The sequence below is a fragment of the Myxocyprinus asiaticus genome, chromosome 30 (genome assembly GCF_019703515.2).
Source record: "Myxocyprinus asiaticus isolate MX2 ecotype Aquarium Trade chromosome 30, UBuf_Myxa_2, whole genome shotgun sequence".
Lineage (NCBI taxonomy): Eukaryota > Metazoa > Chordata > Actinopteri > Cypriniformes > Catostomidae > Myxocyprinus > Myxocyprinus asiaticus.
In genome coordinates, this window is record NC_059373.1 from 24,334,333 (window position 1) to 24,354,072 (window position 19,740).

General features: G+C 44.1%; 1 protein-coding gene across 1 annotated transcript in view; it reads right to left on the minus strand.

The window, feature by feature from the left end:
* Positions 1-7,785: 7,785 nt before the first annotated feature.
* LOC127420819 (uncharacterized) overlaps positions 7,786-19,740 on the minus strand; it is a 33,497-nt gene continuing 21,542 nt past the window's right edge. The window contains exon 5 of the mRNA XM_051663371.1: positions 7,786-8,132. Coding sequence (XP_051519331.1) covers positions 8,124-8,132 — 9 coding nt within the window. The 3' untranslated portion in view covers positions 7,786-8,123. The remainder of the gene's footprint in view (positions 8,133-19,740) is intronic.

Consider the following 19,740-nt stretch of genomic DNA (forward strand, 5'->3'; position numbering starts at 1 on the left):
TCAATTCGGAAAGTTGGATTTTACAACTTCCAACTAGGAAAAGTGCAATGGAATGCATCTTTAAGTCAGAATTACAACTTGTAGGCTCGTGCAGAAATTCTCAACTCCGATTTTGCCAAGATGCAGGGGCATGATGTCACATAAACATGCTGATACTCAGGGAGATATACAAAGTGATAAACATTCACTTTATTAATTAATATTGATAAATGAGTTAATTTCCACATTACATGATATTAAAGTTTAACAAACGCCTGCAGAAACAGGTGTATAAAACATTATAATCTCTTTTGATAATCGTACACCTGAAGCACAAATGCTAGTGCTGCAGCATTGTTTATCAGTTGGGTTGCTAGGAGACATCTCTAATGAGAGTCAAACACCAGCTAAGCTAACGGGAGCATTGCAGTTTTGTTTCCTTAAATGTCATCTTCCGAATATAGGGGAATGGAATGCATTTATGGTCGGAGATATCAAGTAGGAATATCCCACATCCAACTTGAATGGAACACAGCATATCCGTGTACACTGACGAAACGAAATGTATTGCAAGCAACATTTAAATTGCCAATATTATTAGATTTTTCCAGGTATTATAGACCTCCTTGGTAGATTCATATGAAAAATTATGATTTTTGAATGTCTGATCGGGAGAAGTTCATTTCACAAACACTCATGCTGCAGTTAAAATTAGGCTTGCTTGAGCATTAAGTGTTGTTTCAAGTTCAGGCTTTCGTGCGTGGACGTGTTTTTAAAATGTCAGTTGTTATTACTAGTTAGCTGTGACATAATGTATGATGCCCAAATGCACAGGGTGTCTTATTCATTGTGAAACTGTTTTCTTAATGGCATGAATCACACTGAAGGCCTAGACTTTAAACGCATGGCCCACCACTGCAGGACGGATTAGCATTTACATCTCGAATGCGATGCGGTCACATGCGTTTTTGACCACATTCATATGTGTTTTTTTGTGATCCGATCACAAAACGTTTTAGACCCTGTTTACACCTGTATTTAGCGCTAAACACATGTGATCGGATCACCAAAAAAAAAAAACATCTTAATACCAGGTGTAAATAGGGTCTTTAATTCTTGTAATCAGATTACAGTTACTGACTTTAAATTTTGGTGACTTTTAATTACATTACTTGAGTTACACACATTGGTAAAATAATACATATTGTCCATTTAAAATATGATTTAATGTGTTCATAGGTACATATCTTTGAGTTTCTGTGACAGCTGAAAAGTATGCAACAATGAACAAGGAGAAAATATAAATTAAAATATTAATTTGAGTAAAAAAAATTAATAAAAAAAAATAAATAAAATAAAAATTATGTGCAAAGTGTTTTAGAAAGTAACTTAAAAGTAAAATAATGAATAATATAATTACTTTTTAAATGAAGTAATCAGTACAATTTAAAAAGTCATAGTAATTTGTAGTGGATTTTTTTTTTTTTTTTTTTTTTTTAATTTACCCAAAACTGATTTCTACAAATTCTAATACTATAATTTGCATACAGTCCACAGCAACCCATTTGCAATTTTAAATTTTGTTCTTACCGTCCACCGCTGACTGAGTCTCATGAAGTCTCATGTTCAAAAACATGAAGGTGACACTTCAAGCCTAAATTGCTTCGATGGTAGGAAAATTCCTCATTACAGTCCAGGGACATAATTAAATGTTTTGTGATCAGATCACAAAAAACACATACGAATGTGGACAAAAATGAATGTGACCACATCGCATTTGAGGTGTAAACACTAATCCATCCTGTATGCATTCCGGCAGCAGCGAAGTGCCACCCCTCACCTGTCAATCATCAGCTGCGCTAACACAAGAGTTTAAACTTTGCCGGTTATGACCAGTTTAGAAGGAAATTGCTGTCTGATCAGAACATTTAAAAAAAGTGGATATATACACAAGCGTGAGAACTTCACGGATGTTCTTCAGTGTGTCTAACAAACAATGAACAATAATATCTAGATAAATTAATATTAACGAAGATTAAAAAATCCTGTAAACAGTGTTTATTTATTGTTAGTTCACAATACCTAATGCATTAATTTAAATGTATAAAACCGTTTTGTAAAGTAATACCAATTATATATATATTTTAAAGAGCACCTATTATGGTTTTTAAACGTGCCTAATTTAGTTTTAAAGGTCTCATACAATAGATTTACATGCAGCCAAGGTCAAAAAACACTTTCATTTGCTCATAATTTAAACTGCAGCATTACCTTTTTTCCCCAGTGTCAAAAACGACTCCTTCAATGATCCGTTCTAAAGGATTCATTCTAAACTCATCCTTTCAGAGAGCCTACTCTGCTCTGATTGGTCAGATGTCGCAGTCTGTTGTGATTGGTCTACCGCTTAGTGTAGTTTTTGAGGGCAGGTCAAAGCTGTTCCCAAATTACGTAGGTTAGTACAGGAAGTAAGTCTGGAATTACTAACGACTCGTTTCAGGTGTTCAGAATCGGTTCTTTCTTTTGGGAGTCAATAACTCCATTTGTTGTGCACTTTGATTTTTGAAACTTTGCAGACTTTTTTACATTCACAAACTGCTATATAACACACTACATGAAAGGTAATATTTGAAAAACCATAATGGGTGCTCTTTAAACATTTGGCTTCATAGTTTGTACCTATGGATTTCCCAGTGGCTTTCTACACTATTTGTTGTGTTGACTTTTAATTCTTTAATTCTAGAACAACAAAAAAACTAAAAAAGAGTAAAGAAAGCATGACTCACTTTTTGGAACCATATCTTTCACGTTGTTTCCCTTAAAATGTTATCTCGTTATATTTAATTGCAAGTCTGCCCACTGCAACTCCGCAGCAGAGCGTTGTAAATGGGCTTTTGTCTCCTCTGAACAAGCAGAATTTGAATTGTTCTGCTCTGGACAAGCACATAAGTGCTGAGTTGAAAGGCTTTAAAAGCTGCATAATCGTATGCGTCATTCACAACATAGCACATCTTGCGAATGGAATTAGCTCCGAGTCACATTTAAAAAAAAAAAAAAAAGACAGTGGAAGGTTACAAACATCATTGGTCAAATTCTCATACTTGAGCAAGCGTGTTTTTGCTTTGTGGGGAGCTTCATTGTGAAATCCAGATGACCCGTAAAAAATTATGTAGCACTCTTCACCTCACCTTCTCACTGATGCAGACCATGCTACAATTTTCCTCTTTAAAGAACAGAGCAAATCAACCTTACAGTTCACCGGGCATGTGAACCGCAGTCTGCCCACTGCTGACGGATTTACATTGTCTGGAAAATTGACACTGCGATTAAAAGATAAGAGGAGAAAATTAAAATTAATTCAACAATTGTGATGTGTAATATGATCATTGTGGGGAACAGGGGGATGACAGAGAGACCAAATAAACAAAAGCTCAAAGTGATGTCTTATTCATTCAGTTATTGATTATTTATTTATTATTTTATAATTTATTTATTATTTGACAAACTTTCACCCTTCCCATTACAGTATGGATGCCTATTATTATGGGTTTCATTCAACAATGACATGAGAAATCGTATCTGATTCTCATAAGCTCTTAATGTAGCAGGGCAATGAATGTGAAATGTCTGCTCATGTGAAATGCTCACTTAATGCTTCGGGTACAATCTATACAAGTGATATTGATATTTAGCTGCTTAATCTATAATGCATGATTGTGGAAACAAACACTCATGAAAAGAAAAATGCTGCAGGGAAAGTGTGTTGGGCAGTGTTGGGTGTAATGCATTACTAAGTAATTAATTACTATAATTAAATTAATTTTTTCATTGAAAAAAGGGATTACTTTTCAGTATTTTAATTAGTTACTTCTGATGTAATTGTGTTAAATACTGTATAGACTTTAGAACAATTCTATATAAAACAATTGTGAATTTAAAATAGAAATTTAACGTCTAATGTTAAAATGTATGTTTTCTAATTAATGCAGCCCCCTTAAATTATTTGGCCAGTTCATTAATAATTTATTTGATTTATATGATTTATTTGAAAGAATTAAAAGTACAGTTTCATGTCTATCCTTGTATTTTTCATCTGGCCGATGCTGATATGGGTTTTAGAAAGTAATTAGTAATATGTAATGCAATTACAGTAATCTAATTACACTGTAGAAGATGTAATTAGTAGTTAGTAATTAATTACTTTTTTTTTTAGAGTAACTTACCCTACACTGGTGCTGGGTGATATCACTAATTGGTTTTGCCACTTTTGCATGTGGTATTTTAGTGCTGAAACCTGTATCTTATTCACTAACCACATGCAATCCAGCAGGCATTATATTCAGTTGTATAGCACTGTGCCATCTGTATTTAAATTCCTTGTCGTTCATTTAAAGTTGTTTTTCTTTTCAGTGCAAATAATACAGCTCCTTTCTACATTGTTATTATTGACTGCACCTCATTTACAAAAGTCAGTGCTATTTGCATGGTGCAATTGCCACTGCTTTACTGCCATCCACAGAAACCAGGTGGTAAACCTTTGTGTACATTTTGGGTTATATTTGGTATTATAAATGGGCATATGTCCAGATCTGCAGTATAAACATAAGTACACTCAGTATTTTAAAGGGTCGATTCAGGTGCCTGGATTGCAGTGGTGGAGCGATGCTGTACAGTCCCAGTAACGTATGCCAAATTGTGGTAGTCGGCTGTATCCTCCACAACCCAGAACCTAAAATGTGGGGAATTACACAGTGGAAATTGTGTTCAGCACATATTTTTGGGCTGTGATTGTGGCATTGCCTGATTTGCAGAATTTCTTTAGGGTGCTAAATCAGTGCAGACAGCATGTGCAAATAAACGCCGCTATCAGTGTAATTTCATTCTTATTAAATTCCCCCTCTGTGTCTGTAAAACCTGTATTACAAATTCCAGCTCCCATTTTTAACAAGTAACTTTGATCAGAGTTTATTTCAGATAAATGTTCATTGTTTTCCCAACAATGGGATCTCAGTGGGTGTGAAACAGCACTCTTACTAGTTGTCATGCTGGCAAGGCTACAGTGAGAAGTCTCCAGCCATACAGTTGAGACCAAATCCTGGGGGAGGAAGAGGCGATCCTGGCTGGGCATGGATTGACATTCCATTGGGGAAGAATAAGTTGACAACCATATGCAGAGTGTCCACATGTGAAATGGAAATTGTACAATGAATGTGCAGAATATGGTTATAATAAACTATACAGTACAGATTCGGGTTGATTCAGACATTGAGGTAAAACATTTTCAGTGATTCAGGGCTGTGATGTTACATCCAAACCACTTTTGACACTTTCCATAATTCTATTTGAATGATCTTCCTTTTGAATCCTCTTTTGTATTTTTTAAATTATTTTTATTATTTATGACAACATAAATTCAATGTGGCTGACAAAAGTGGTGATTCCCCACTGTAAATAACATTTTGTCAGGTAACCTAAAAAAAAATGTGCTTCATGTGGAAATTGTAATGACACACCAACACAGGAGCAGAGATGAACCCAGATGTGGGAGTTTTATTGCACAGAACGCAGAGGAAACAGGTAAGTAGTGTGAGGTGAGTATTCAAGCATGTATGGAGAATTTAGAACAGTCTTAGGTCAAAACAGGAAATAAACTTCAGACAGGGCTTAAGAGTTGTAACTTCCATAAACTGAGGAGCAGGTCAGTATTTCTAGGCATAAGATAAATTCAGAGATCTCGAGGTCACTTATCTTGCACATCCAGAGCAGATTGTTGACAAACAGGTAAGTCACACACTGACAAGTAATTTCCCACTGCAGCAGAGTAAAAGGTGAGTCCAAGGAACCTTCAAGGCTAGACGGTGACTGAGTATGAGGTGAAAGTGCAAGTTCAAATGAGGTGATGATGAGTTGCAGGTGTGCGTGATTAAAACTCAAGCGAGTGAGAGCGGGTGACTGACGGTGAGGGAGAGCCCGGTGCACTCGTGACAGTACTCTCTCCTCCGCGGACCGCTCCTGCGATCCTGACATCTGGGTCTACCTCTACCCCAAGGTGCTGGCCGGCTAGGATGTGAGGCGTGGAATCTGGCGAGCAGGGCGGGGTCTAGGATGACTTCCCTTGCAACCCACGACCTTTCCTTGGGGCCGTAACCCTCCCATTCCACCAGGTATTTGAGGTGCCTACCACGATGTGGGGAGTCGAGGATGTCATTAACAATGTAGGCCGGCCCATCATCCAGGAGAAGCCATCAGTAGCACCGGACTCTGTGGGGGAATCAGACAAAGAGGTTTTAATAGTGAGACATGGAAGCTGGGGTGGATACGGTAAGTGCTGGGAAGTAGATAGGTTACAGGATTAATTTGTTTTACTATGGGAAATGGGCCAATAAACCAGGGACTTAACTTCTTGCAGGGTAGACAGAGCCAGATGTCCCTGGTTGAGAGCCAGACCTTCTGCCCAGGCTGATACTGAGGGGATGTTGATCTCTTGACATCGGCATGGCTCTTTTGGCACCGTACTACCCTGCTCTGGTGGACGTGGGCTGCATTCCATACCCTCTCGCTCTCCTTGAACCAGTGGTCCACAGCTGGAACCTCCGATGGTTCCCCTGCCCAGGGAAACAGGGGTGGCTGAAAGCAGAGTATACACTGGAAGGGGGTAAGGCCAGTATCTGCTTGCATACTCAGCCCAGGGTAAAAACCGGCTCCAACTGTGCTCATTGGTGTGGCAGTACGTCCTCAGGAAGCAGCCAATTTCCTGTATTTTCCTCTCCGCCTGCCCATTTGTCTGCGGATGGTAACCAGGTGAAAGACTCACAGTCACACTTAGGAGAGAAAGGAAGTTGCACCATACCTGCGAGATGAATTGCAGGCCCCTATCAGACACTATATCCTCAGGCAGTCCAACATTTCTGAATACGTGATGAAATAATAGTTCTGCAATCTCCATGGCAGTTGGCAGTTGCTTCCTGGGATTAACTGGCAAGCCTTGGAGAATCTATCCACAGCAACTAAGACACAGGTATTGCCCTCTGATTCAGGAAGGTCGAAGAGGAAATCAACTCCCAGGTGCGACCATGGATGTTGAGATACGGGCAGCAACAGGAGTTTGCCGGCTGGTAAGTGGCGGGGAGATTTAGCAATGGCACACTCAGGACATCCTTGGATGAAACAATGCACATCTTGGGACACGAGGCCACCAGTATTTGGACCGGAGGAACTATAACCCTGGATGAATCTTCGATACAAATTTGCAAACCCCAGGAAATGCTGAATGTATTTGATGGTCTTTGGGACTGGCCATGACTTGATTGCCTCCACCTTCTCCTCATCCATCTGGATGCCTTGAGGACTGATGTTATAGCCCAGGAACTGGATATGACTCTGATGGAACGAGCACTTCTCGGCTTTGAGGAACAACTGGAACTTCAGCAGATGCTGTAGCACCAGGGCCACGTGCTGACAATGGTCGGTCTGGTTCCGGGAGTAAATCAATTTGTCATCAATGTACACCAGGAAAAAGTGATGGAGGTACTCCTGGAACACCTCGTTCATGAAGCCCTGGAATACGGAGGGGGCCTTGACCAGGCCGTACGGCATGACCTGGCACACATAGTGCCCTGTTGGTGTTACGAAGGCCATTTTCCAAATTCTTTCTACTGGAGAGAGATGAGAAAATGATCAAGTTGCATGGGCTCGTCTTCCCTGGCGAATACGATTAAGCTGTTCTGCCACTGATGAATAACCTGAGGGGGGACAAAACACTTCTTTAAAATGACTTTCAAGTGTATCCGTTACCGAGCCTCCCTGATCCCAGATGGTTTGTACCCATTGGAGAGCTCTCCCGGTCATGTAGGTGATCCTCGAGTGCTCGGTGGGGAAATGCTGAAACTGCATTTCAAGAATGAGCTGGCACTGTAAGATGAAGCCGCTACAATCCCCCATTGATCCGGTGTATGGAGCGAGATTGACCATGGGACTGGCATAAGATGGAGACAGAGTGGGCTCCGGTGCAACAGGTGTGGGAGGTGGGGCTTGCTGTGCAAGGTCGGGAGTGTGTTGGAGAGCTGCTCTTAGCTGACGTACCAGTTCTGAGAATGGATCATCATCCATACTGGAGGCAGCCCCCGCTGGGTTAATTTTTTTTCGGTCTAGCCTTTCTGTAATGACACACCAACACAGGAGCTGAGATGAACCCAGATGCAGGAGTTTATTGCACAGAACACAGAGGAAAGAGGTAAGTATTGTGAGGTGAGTATTCAGGCAGGTATGGAGAATTTAGAACACAGTCTTAGGTCAAAACAGGAAACATAAACTTCAGACAGGGCTTAAGAGTCAAAACTTCCATAAACTGAGAAGCAGGTCAGTTTCCATATCTGTCACTCACTCGACGTTGTGTTGATGTAGTGACACTAAGGGTCACTCTTGGGAGCCCCAAACACCTCTGATTTTGAAAAAAGGCCAATGGGAATTGGCGAGTGGAATTTGCCACTCCCCCGGACATACGGGTATAAAAGGAGCTGGCTCGCAACCACTCATTCAGATTTTCTCTTCGGAGCCGAGCGGTTGTGTTCAGTGAGCTGAATTACTCTGCCGATCCATTCACCTCGAAAATCTGTTGGATTTACGGCACATTACAGCGGCTTCTCCCCCTCTTGCACTGGTGAAGTGCAGAGAACGCCCCTGGGCACTTCAGCAGCTAAATGTGTATATTATTCCTACTTAAAGAGTATATTTTCCCTTCTAAAAGAGTGGCATTAACGGAGAGCATCTTTTTAAAACGCCTCTCCATTTGTGTGTATTTCCTGGTTGCGGTCATTACCTCTCCATTTCCAATGGCCACGATCGCAGTCTTACGTGCTTGGGCGCTGCCCACGCGGAGACAGCATTCATGGACTGGTCATGTTCTCACTGCGAGAGTGTGACCATGGCAACATTGCGGTTGCAGTTTTTCCTTCGTTAGAGGGAAAAACCACCCCAGCGGCTCCCTGCCTCGGTCCTTCTACCTACGGTTTGAGGCCACATCGGTTAGCACTGGGGGTTATTTGGGGACCCCAATGGGAGCCACTCCGCCGGGTATCTCCCACATTTGGGTGCGATCGCCCAGTCGCAGCCTGACGCACAGCTGGCAGCCATGCTTGCCCGGGCGCTGCGTGTGTCGGGCTGGAGTGGAACCCTCCACCCCCCGAACCCTCGCAGCATGACGATTGGTTCCTGGGCCCGGAGCGCTGCTCACGGCCGTGCCCCGCCCCGGTCCCTTTCTTCCCGGAGGTGCGTGAGGAGCCCACGAAGTCATGGCGGGCACCTTTCACTGCCCAGACCCGATCTCTGAGCTCCTCTGCTCTCACTACCCTCAAAGGTAGGGCTACCAGGGGGTACTCAGCGATTCCCCAGGTGATAAGACGGTTGCGGTGCACCTGTGCCAGCAAAATTCTGCCACCTGGCGGGGCCGCCTGAGACCCCCGTCCAGCGCCTGTAGGGTTACGTCGTCTCTGGCGACTAAGGCCTGTGGTGCCGCTGGACAGGCCACCTCCGCTCTGCATGCCATGGCTCTCCCTGCAAGTGCACCAAGACAAGGCGCTAAGAAAACTGCACAAAGGTAGTTCTGACCCGGGACTGATGCAGGAGCTGCGCTCTCTGGATGACGAAGGTCACGGCGTGGACTCTCGGGCAGGTGATGTCCACCCTGGTGGTCCAGGAGCATCACCTATGGCTCAACTTGGTCGAGATGTGGGAAGCTGACAAGGTACAGTTCCTTGACACCCCCGTCTCCCAGGTCAGCCTGTTCGGCAACACCGTTGTGGACTTCGCCCAGCAGTTCTCGGCGATGAAACAGCAGATGGAGGCTATTCAGCACATCCTGCATCGGCGCAGTTCAAGACCTCGCACCTTGTCTGCTTGTCGCCAAGGGCGTCCTCCTGCCACAACAACACTGGCTCCACTGCAGCCCGCCCCTGCAGGCCGGCCCTGGAGTGGAGCCACCTGCAGGAAGCAGACGCCACCCGTCTCACGGCCGGCCGCCAATAACCGAGTAAGGCTTCGAAGCGCCCCTGAGACGGGTGACCCAGGCACGTGGAGACCTGCTGCAGGCCTAGAGATGGTAAGCAGATCACTCAATCCCCCGGTGGAGGGCCGGGAGGAGAATCCTTTGCCTTTTCGTTGATTCGCCGCATGCCCAAAGCACTGCGGCACCTACACGTTCAGAAAAGGAGCAGTTTCCTCATTCCCTGGGTCACATATCTGGTGCTCATGGAGACCACCGGCCACCATTCCATTATGGCAGGTATGGCGCTCCAGGGGCGGCCCCCCCGCCCCTGCACGCCCAGCTGTGGCACAAACACGTCCACACCAGGTTAGTTCTGACGGACTGCGGGGATATTCCTCCTCCCCCCTCCCGGCCGATCCTATGGTGGGTATCAGGAGCCAGGTAAGTGCTTTGATGTCACTGGACTCAGCATGGCCACAGGGCTCGAGCCCTCTCGACGTGGTGCCTCAGGCTCCGCCCCGCCGCCCGTATGTCCGATGAGATTGTCCCCTTGGTCCCCCTCGCCCGGAGCTTGCACTTCCCAACCCGTCGCAATGGCTGACCTGGACCGTCCGACTCGGTTACTTGATTTAGTTCACCAGGTGCCTGACCAGGTTCAGCAGTGTCCGTTTCACCTTGGTGAAGGGTGACAACGCCGCTAACTTGTGTGTGGAGATCGCTACCCTTCTACATAAGGGTGCGGTACAGCCTGTCCCTCCAGCTGGGATGAAGGGGTTTTACAACCTCTACTTCATCCTACCAAGGTGGTGTGTTGCGGCCAATCTTGGACCTGCGAGTATTGAACTGGTCTTTGTACAGACTCCCGTTCAAGATGCTGACGCAAAAATACATTCTAGCGAGCGTCCGGCATCAAGATTGGTTCGCGGCGGTAGACCTGAAGGACATGTACTTCCACGTCTCGGTTTTACCTCGACACAGACCCTTCCTGCAGTTTGCTTTCGAGGGCCGGGCATATCACTACAATGTCCTCCCCTTCGGCCTTTCCTTGACCCATCGCGTCTTCACAAAGGTCGCAGAGGCAGCTCTTGCCCCGCTAAGGGAAGTGGGCGTCCGCATCCTCAACTATCTCAATGACTGGCTAATCCTAGCTCACTCTCGGGATGTGTTGTGTGCGCACAGGGACCTGATGCTCACACACCTCAGCTGGCTGGGGCTTCGGGTCAACTGGGAAAAGAGCAAGCTCTCCCCGGTTAAGAGCATCTCGTTTCTCGGCTTGGAGTTGGACTCAGTCTCAATGTCGGCGTGCCTCATGAACGAGTGAGCACAGTCGGTGCTGAACTGTCTGAAGGTGTTCAGACGGAGGACAACGGTTCCACTGAAACTTGTTCAGAGGCTCCTGGGGTATATTGCATCCTCAGCACTGGCTTCAGACTCGAGTCCCAAAATGGGCATGGTGTCACGGGACACATCGCGTGGTCGTCACGCCGATCTGTCACCCCCTCTTCAGCCCTTGGTCCGACCTAGCATTTCTATGGGCAGGGGTTCCCCTAGAGCAGGTCTCCAGGCGCTTCGTGGTTATGACGGAAACCTCCAAGACTGGCTTGGGTGCCGTATGCAATGGCACGCAGCCGTCGGCTCTTGGACTGGCCCGCGGCTGCATTGGCACATCAACTGCCTCGAGTTGTTAGCAGTACTGCTCGACCTGTGGAGGTTCCAGCCGTTGATCCAGGGCAAGCATGTGTTGGTCCGGACGGACAACACAGCAACAGTAGCGTACATCAACAGCCATGGCGGCCTATGCTCCCGTTGCATGTCACAACTCGCCCACCGTCTCCTCCTCTGGAATCAGCAGCGCCTCAAGTCGCTGCGAGCCACTCACATCTCGGGTGACCTCAACACCGCAGCGGACACGCTGTCACGATAAGTTAAACTCAGGGGAGAGTGGAGACTCCACCCCCAGGTGGTCCAGCTGATTTGGAGTCAATTCAGTCGAGCACAGGTAGAACAATTTGCCTCCCAGGAATCCTCCTACTGCCCGCTTTGGTACGCCCTGACCGAGGCACCCTTTGGTACAGACGCGCTGGCACATAGCTGGCCCCTGGGACTAAGCAAATATGCATTTCCCCCAGTGAGCCTACTTGCACAGGGAGGATGATGAGCAGGTCATCCTAGTAGCACCCTACTGGCCCACCCAGATGTGGTTCTCGGACCTCACGCTCCTCGTGACAGCCCTCCATCCCCCCCCATCGAATTCCCCTGAGGAAGGACCTTCTTTCTCAGGGATGGGGCACCATCTGGCACCTGCGACCAGACCTCTGGAATCTCCACGTCTGGCCCTTGGACGGGACGTGGAAGACCTAAGTGGCCTACCACCCGCGGTGGTAGACACGATCACTCAGGCTAGGGCTCCCTCTACGAGGTGCCTTTATGCCTTGACATGGCGTCTGTTCGCTAAGTGGTGTTCTTTCCGACGCAAAGACCCCCAGAGATGCGCAGTCGGATCGGTGCTTTCCTTTCTGCCGGAGAGGCTAGAGGGGTGGCTGTCCCCCTCCACCTTGAAGGTGTATATAGCCACCATTTTGGCACATCACGATGCAGTAGATGTTATATATTTGGGGAAGCACGACTTGATCATCGGGTTCCTGAGAGGCTCTAGGAGGTTGAATCCCTCCAGACCATGCCACATCCCCTCATGGGACCTCTCTGTAGTCCTTCGGGGTCTACGGAGAGCTCCTTTCGAGCCCCTGGAGTCAGTTGATCTTAAGGCACTCTCTGTGAAAACTGCCCTCCTGACTGCACTCACTTCCATCAAGAGGGTAGGGGACCTGCAGGTGTTCTTTGTCAGCGAAACGTGCCTGGAGTTCGGTCCGGGCTACTCTCACGTGATCCTGAGACCCCGACCGGGCTATGTGTCCAAGGTTCCCATGACCCCATTAAGGGATCAAGTAGTGAACCTGCAAGCGCTCTCCCAGGAGGAGGCAGACCAAGCCTTGGCATTTCTGTGTCCGGTGCGTGCTTTACGCATCTATTTGGATCGCACGCAGAGCTTTAGAAGCTCCGAGCAGCTCTTTGTCTGCTTTGGTGGGCAGTGGAAAGTGAGTGCTGTCTCCAAACAGAGGATCGCCCACTGGGTCATTGACACCATCGTGATGGCATATCACGCTCAGGATGTGCCACCCCTTCATGGGGCTATGAGTCCACTCTACTATGAGTGTGGCGGCCTCCTGGGCCCTGATCAATGGCGCCTCTTTGGCAGATATCTGCAGAGCAGTGGGCTGGGCAACACCCAACACCTTTGCGAGGTTCTACAATCTCTGGGTTGAGCCGGTCTCGTTCCCTATATTGTCAGGTACGAGCAGGTGAGTTCCGGGACAGCTGGCCAGGTGTACCACTTGCGCATAGTGCCTTTCCCCTCCCCTGAAGTGAAGACGTGCACTTTGGACTCCCAGTCGTGTTCACAAGTTGTGATCCCTGGATGACTTTCCTCCTCAGCCCTGTGGCAGGCGAGTTTGCAGAGAAACTCGCTGCTGGCCAAGTACATGTGCTAACTAAGCCCTGTACGGGGGTAGGTGCTCCACATGCGCTGGTTCCCCATAGGTGACCCCATGTGATATATCTGCCACTAAATTGTTTCCCTGTCAGTAAACTGCGTCTTCCTTGGGCAGAGGGTCCTCTGCCCCCGGTCACCGTGTTTGTAGAGCTCCTCCCCTCTCGGGTAGGACCTACCATGGGACTTCTCCACATGACATACTTCCGACAAGACTCGGTAAGGCCATGTGACATATTTCCACTCGAAATGCCCCCCCCACCCCCTCCGGGCGGGGTGTGGTCTCCATGGTGTCTTCCCCTTGGGAGTGACACCCCCCCCCCGACGTAGACACTTATGGCCCCCAGCCGGTAAACAAAATTCCACTCTTTCTGGGGAGAAAAAAAGACGAAAAGAGGCCACGGCTGGGCTAGCCTGTCCCTATTTGTTGGGCAAGTCGACTTGTTCCCAAAGGACTGTTCGACGCTCATAAGAGCATTGGGGAGGTTACGTGACGGTCTGGTGCACTGCCTTCAAGGCACACAGTGGTCTGCCCGCCAGTCCACGTAACACAGTTCAGCTTAATGTGGCATTTCGTATTGGGACCCCTAGTGTCACTACATCGACACAACGTTGAGTGAGTGAGAGATGGGGAACGTCCTGGTTACTTTTGTAACCTCCCTTCCCTGATGGAGGGAACAAGCCAGCTCCTTTTATACCAGTATGTCCGGGGGAGTGGCATGCAAATTCCACTCATCAATTCCCATTGACCTTTTTTAAAAAATCAGAGGTGTTTGGGGCTCCCAAGAGTGACCCCTAGTGTCACTACATCGACACAACGTCTCATTCCCTCCATCAGGGAAATTCAGAGTTCTCAAGGTCACTTATCTTGCAAATCCAGAGCAGATCGTTGATAAACAGGTAAGTCACACGCCGATAAGTAATTTTCTACTGCAGCAGAGCGAAAGGTGAGTCCAAGGAACCTTCAACAAGGCTAGACGCTGACTGAGTGTGAGTGTGAGTGTGAGGTTTATGTGCAAGTCCAAATGAGGTGATGATGAGCTTTAGGTGTGCATGATTAAAACTCAGGCGAGTGAGAGCGGGTGACTGACGGTGAGGAAGAGCCTGGTGTGCTCGTGACAGAAACATTTAAACTACCTAAATTTATTTAAATTAAATAAAACTCTCTCAAAATACATCATTTTGAAAGAAAAAAAAAATGGGAATGATTATTTCTTGCATTGATGTAAACACATATATTAATATACTTTATTTTTATTTCTTAATTCATGCTTTAGCATTTTTAATTAATGTTCCTTTTTTTAAAACATTTTTAAACACGTCAACAGTTGCTTCAAACCAAGGTACTTGTTTTTTTCCAAACTTGTCTGAAACAATCTCTTCCAATGTCCTTCATTCTTTTTCATCCAAACAGTTTCATGCTGCTGTTTCAAATCAGAGGTAAAATAATCTTAAAGGGAAGATACCCTCCTAACTGTTCTTCCCTCTGTGTGAGAGAGGACATTCATTTTCCTTTTTTTCTTGTGCCTCAGATGTGTAAGACCACAGATTTAGTCGTGACAAGACATCAAAGCAGCTTGATCTAAAGCAGCCTATACCTCCCTTTTAGTTTTCCATTCTTAAAAACATCATTAGAGACAAATGTTGTATTCACATGAACGTAACAGTGTCTCTGAGGTAATACATTTGATTCATATTGCTAGTACATCAGTTGTGTTACACTACAGCTGATCTAAGACTCACACAGACACTCCTTCATATCTGTTTTCAAAAAAGGGATTCACCCTGCTCAAAATCTAAGACATTTATAAATTATTCAGCTGTACGCACCCAGGTTCTGAGGCACTGGAAAGTGCAAACATATTTATTTTACCTTAAAAGAGAAAAGTGGGATGAAAACCCAAAAGTTCTATGTTTACTTAGTGCTTAACAACTGTTGAAAATTGTGGTGTTTTCATTGGCATTTCAGAGAGGCAGGCAACTGCAGGGCTCCCATCCTGACAATTTGTGAAAGAAAAAGGAAATTAGAACTATTGCCTGCTGTTATCCTCTACCATGGTTTATTGTATTATGCCTGTTTCATACCACATGCAAAAGTAGTGTGTATGTATTTTGGCACCCATATTAATGGACTACAGCATTCTCAATACACACTTTCACATTCTCACAAGGGATTTTTTATGTCAAAATTAAAATTTTGTTATAATTTACTCATCCTCATGTTTTTCCAAACCATATGTCTTTCTTTCTTCCATGAAAGAAACACAAAAGGGTATGTTAGGGAGAATGTTAGTCTGAGTCACCATTCACTTTAATTGTTTGGAAAAAGGATGCAATAAAAATGAAAAGTGACTGAGGCTTTCTGCATTCTGCTTAATATATCTTTTGGTATTCTATGGAAGAAAGGAAGTCATACCAACCCGGTCTCATGAAAGTCGTAATAATTGGTACGAGATGGTGAAATCATAAGAAACCGTATGAGTTGGCTCGCACAAAAACATACGACTTTTACTCCCATAGAGAAAAATAAATAAATAAATAAAATTATTTTATATATATACAGGGTTGGGAAGGTTACTTTTAAAAAGTATTCCACTACAGATTACAGAATACATGTAGTAAAATGTCATTTGTAACATATTCCGTTAGATTATTCAAGGTCAGTAACGTAATCTAAATACTTTGGATTACTTCTTCAGCACTGGCAAATGTTTTCACTTGTTTTGACTATAAACAAGTAAATAAAGTACGAAAATTCACTTCTGTGTGTATGTATACATTATATATATTATATATATATATATATATATACAGGTGCATCTCAATAAATTAGAATGTTGTGGAAAAGTTAATTTATTTCAGTAATTCAACTCAAATTGTGAAACTTGTGTATAAAATAATTTCAATGCACACAGACTGAAGTAGTTTAAGTCTTTGGTTCTTTTAATTGTGATGATTTTGGCTCACATTTAACAAAAACCCACCAATTCACTATCTCAAAAAATTAGAATACATCATAAGACCAATAAAAAAAACATTTTTAGTGAATTGTTGGCCTTCTGGAAAGTGTGTTCATTTACTGTATATGTACTCAATACTTGGTAGGGGCTCCTTTTGCTTTAATTACTGCCTCAATTCGGCGTGGCATGGAGGTGATCAGTTTGTGGCACTGCTGAGGTGGTATGGAAGCCCAGGTTTCTTTGACAGTGGCCTTCAGCTCATCTGCATTTTTTGGTCTCTTGTTTCTCATTTTCCTCTTGACAATACCCCATAGATTCTCTATGGGGTTCAGGTCTGGTGAGTTTGCTGGCCAGTCAAGCACACCAACACCATGGTCATTTAACCAACTTTTGGTGCTTTTGGCAGTGTGGGCAGGTGCCAAATCCTGCTGGAAAATGAAATCAGCATCTTTAAAAAGCTGGTCAGCAGAAGGAAGCATGAAGTGCTCCAAAATGTCTTGGTAAACGGGTGCAGTGACTTTGGTTTTCAAAAAACACAATGGACCAACACCAGCAGATGACATTGCACCCCAAATCATCACAGACTGTGGAAACTTAACACTGGACTTCAAGCAACTTGGGCTATGAGCTTCTCCACCCTTCCTCCAGACTCTAGGACCTTGGTTTCCAAATGAAATACAAAACTTGCTCTCATCTGAAAAGAGGACTTTGGACCACTGGGCAACAGTCCAGTTCTTCTCCTTAGCCCAGGTACGACGCCTCTGACGTCGTCTGTGGTTCAGGAGTGGCTTAACAAGAGGAATACGACAACTGTAGCCAAATTCCTTGACACGTCTGTGTGTGGTGGCTCTTGATGCCTTGACCCCAGCCTCAGTCCATTCCTTGTGAAGTTCACCCAAATTCTTGAATCGATTTTGCTTGACAATCCTCATAAGGCTGCGGTTCTCTCGGTTGGTTGTGCATCTTTTTCTTCCACACTTTTTCCTTCCACTCAACTTTCTGTTAACATGCTTGGATACAGCACTCTGTGAACAGCCAGCTTCTTTGGCAATGAATGTTTGTGGCTTACCCTCCTTGTGAAGGGTGTCAATGATTGTCTTCTGGACAACTGTCAGATCAGCATTCTTCCCCATGATTGTGTAGCCTAGTGAACCAAACTGAGAGACCATTTTGAAGGCTCAGGAAACCTTTGCAGGTGTTTTAAGTTGATTAGCTGATTGGCATGTCACCATATTCTAATTTTTTGAGATAGTGAATTGGTGGGTTTTTGTTAAATGTGAGCCAAAATCATCACAATTAAAAGAACCAAAGACTTAAACTACTTCAGTCTGTGTGCATTGAATTTATTTAATACACGAGTTTCACAATTTGAGTTGAATTACTGAAATAAATGAACTTTTCCACGACATTCTAATTTATTGAGATGCACCTGTATATATAAAATTCTTATCTTATGCAGTTTTGCTACTAAGTAAATCTATCTTGTTTTAAGGATTTAAAGATGTTTTTATAGAAAAAACTATATTTAAATTATCATTTAGAATAACGTTTTTGCAGTACATATTTGCTCTATTATCAAAGGTCTTACTAGAGAAAAAAGTTATGCTTCAATGTGCATTTTCATCAGAAAATTTATTATAAAATATAATCGTGCCTGGAAACAGATGAATGTAAATGCAGGTTAGCATGTTAGCGTAGCATAAAGCTAAATATTCACATGACAATTTACACAAGGTTAACTATTTTTGCTGCTCCAAACTTTAAAACTTCAAAAATATATTATTTGTAGCTTTCCATATGATGTTAAAGGCTACATTGGTTAGCATTTCTTGTAAAACCGCATAAAAAACATTGACAAAGCATGCAATCGTGTATTTATTCGATTTATGTTTCATCTGTCAAAGCATTTCTAACTGATTTTTGTTAAGTTGTAGAAACATTGTGTAGCTCCTCTATTAAGCTTCCCAGGGAAAGTTCCTCAATGATGTCATATCCACCTTTTCACTCTTAACAGTATTAATGTAACACATCATAAGGGGTCTATGTGGGTGCCTCGTGCCACCCCCCCCCCCCCCCCCCACCACAAGATGCTGCCACCCCCCCACAAGATGCCGCCCTTGGCAACTGCCCATGTCGCCCATGCCTAAATCCGCCACTGCGCTTACCTGTTACTGGACTTTCCATTGGAGAGGACAAAATGGCGGAGGAGATTGCAGTTTCTATAGTGAAAGACTTTTGCGCACCGGTTCCGCGAAATAGAGAGGAATACCTCCGCTTGGACAGCTATTTTTCCACTGAGAAAATAGGATGCATTTCACCAAAATGACATTATCTTCAGAAAGCTGACTAACAGACTACAGCGTCATCAACAGGTGATTGCACACGCTCCATCTCTCCCTCTCTCTCTCTCTCTCTCTCTCTCTCTCACACTCTCTCTTTCTCTCTCTCTCACACACACACACACAAACATCCTTGTTTCTCCAATAACTTGTTAGAAACAGCCCAAGCTGTGATTTTAGCTCTAAAGTGAAATTTATGAATTACTAACGAAGGCTTGGAAGCATCATTTGGTTTGAACCAACAATGGCAGATTCTGATCTGTCGCGTAAGAAAGTATATATATATATATATATATATATATATATATATATATATATATATATATATATATATAAGCAATATCACACTCGCAATCATGCTATATGGCCCTAAATCATCAGTGCTGATATAGGACCATGTCGCACTCTTGCTCGTGTGATATTGCTTTATATATATATATATATATATATATATATATATATATATATATATATATATATATATATATATATACAGTTGAAGTCAGAAGTTTACATACACCTAAGCCAAATACATTTATACTCAGTTTTTCACAATTCCTGACATTTAATTGTAGAAAACATTCCCTGTCTTAGGTCAGTTAGGATCACTACTTTATTTTAAGAATGTGAAATGTCAGAATAATAGTAGAAAGAATGATTTATTTCAGCTTTTATTTCTTTCATCACATTCCCAGTGAGTCAGATGTTTACATACACTTTGTTAGTATTTGGTAGCATTGCCTTTAAATTCTTTAACTTGGGTCAAACCTTTTGGGTAGCCTTCCATAAGCTTCTCACAATAATTTAGCCCCTTTCCTTTGGAGAGAACTGGTGTAACTGAGTCAGATTTGTAGGCCTCCTTGCTCGCACATGCTTTTTCAGTTCTGCCGAAGTCAGGGCTTTGTGATGGGCACTCCAGTACCTTGACTTTGTTGT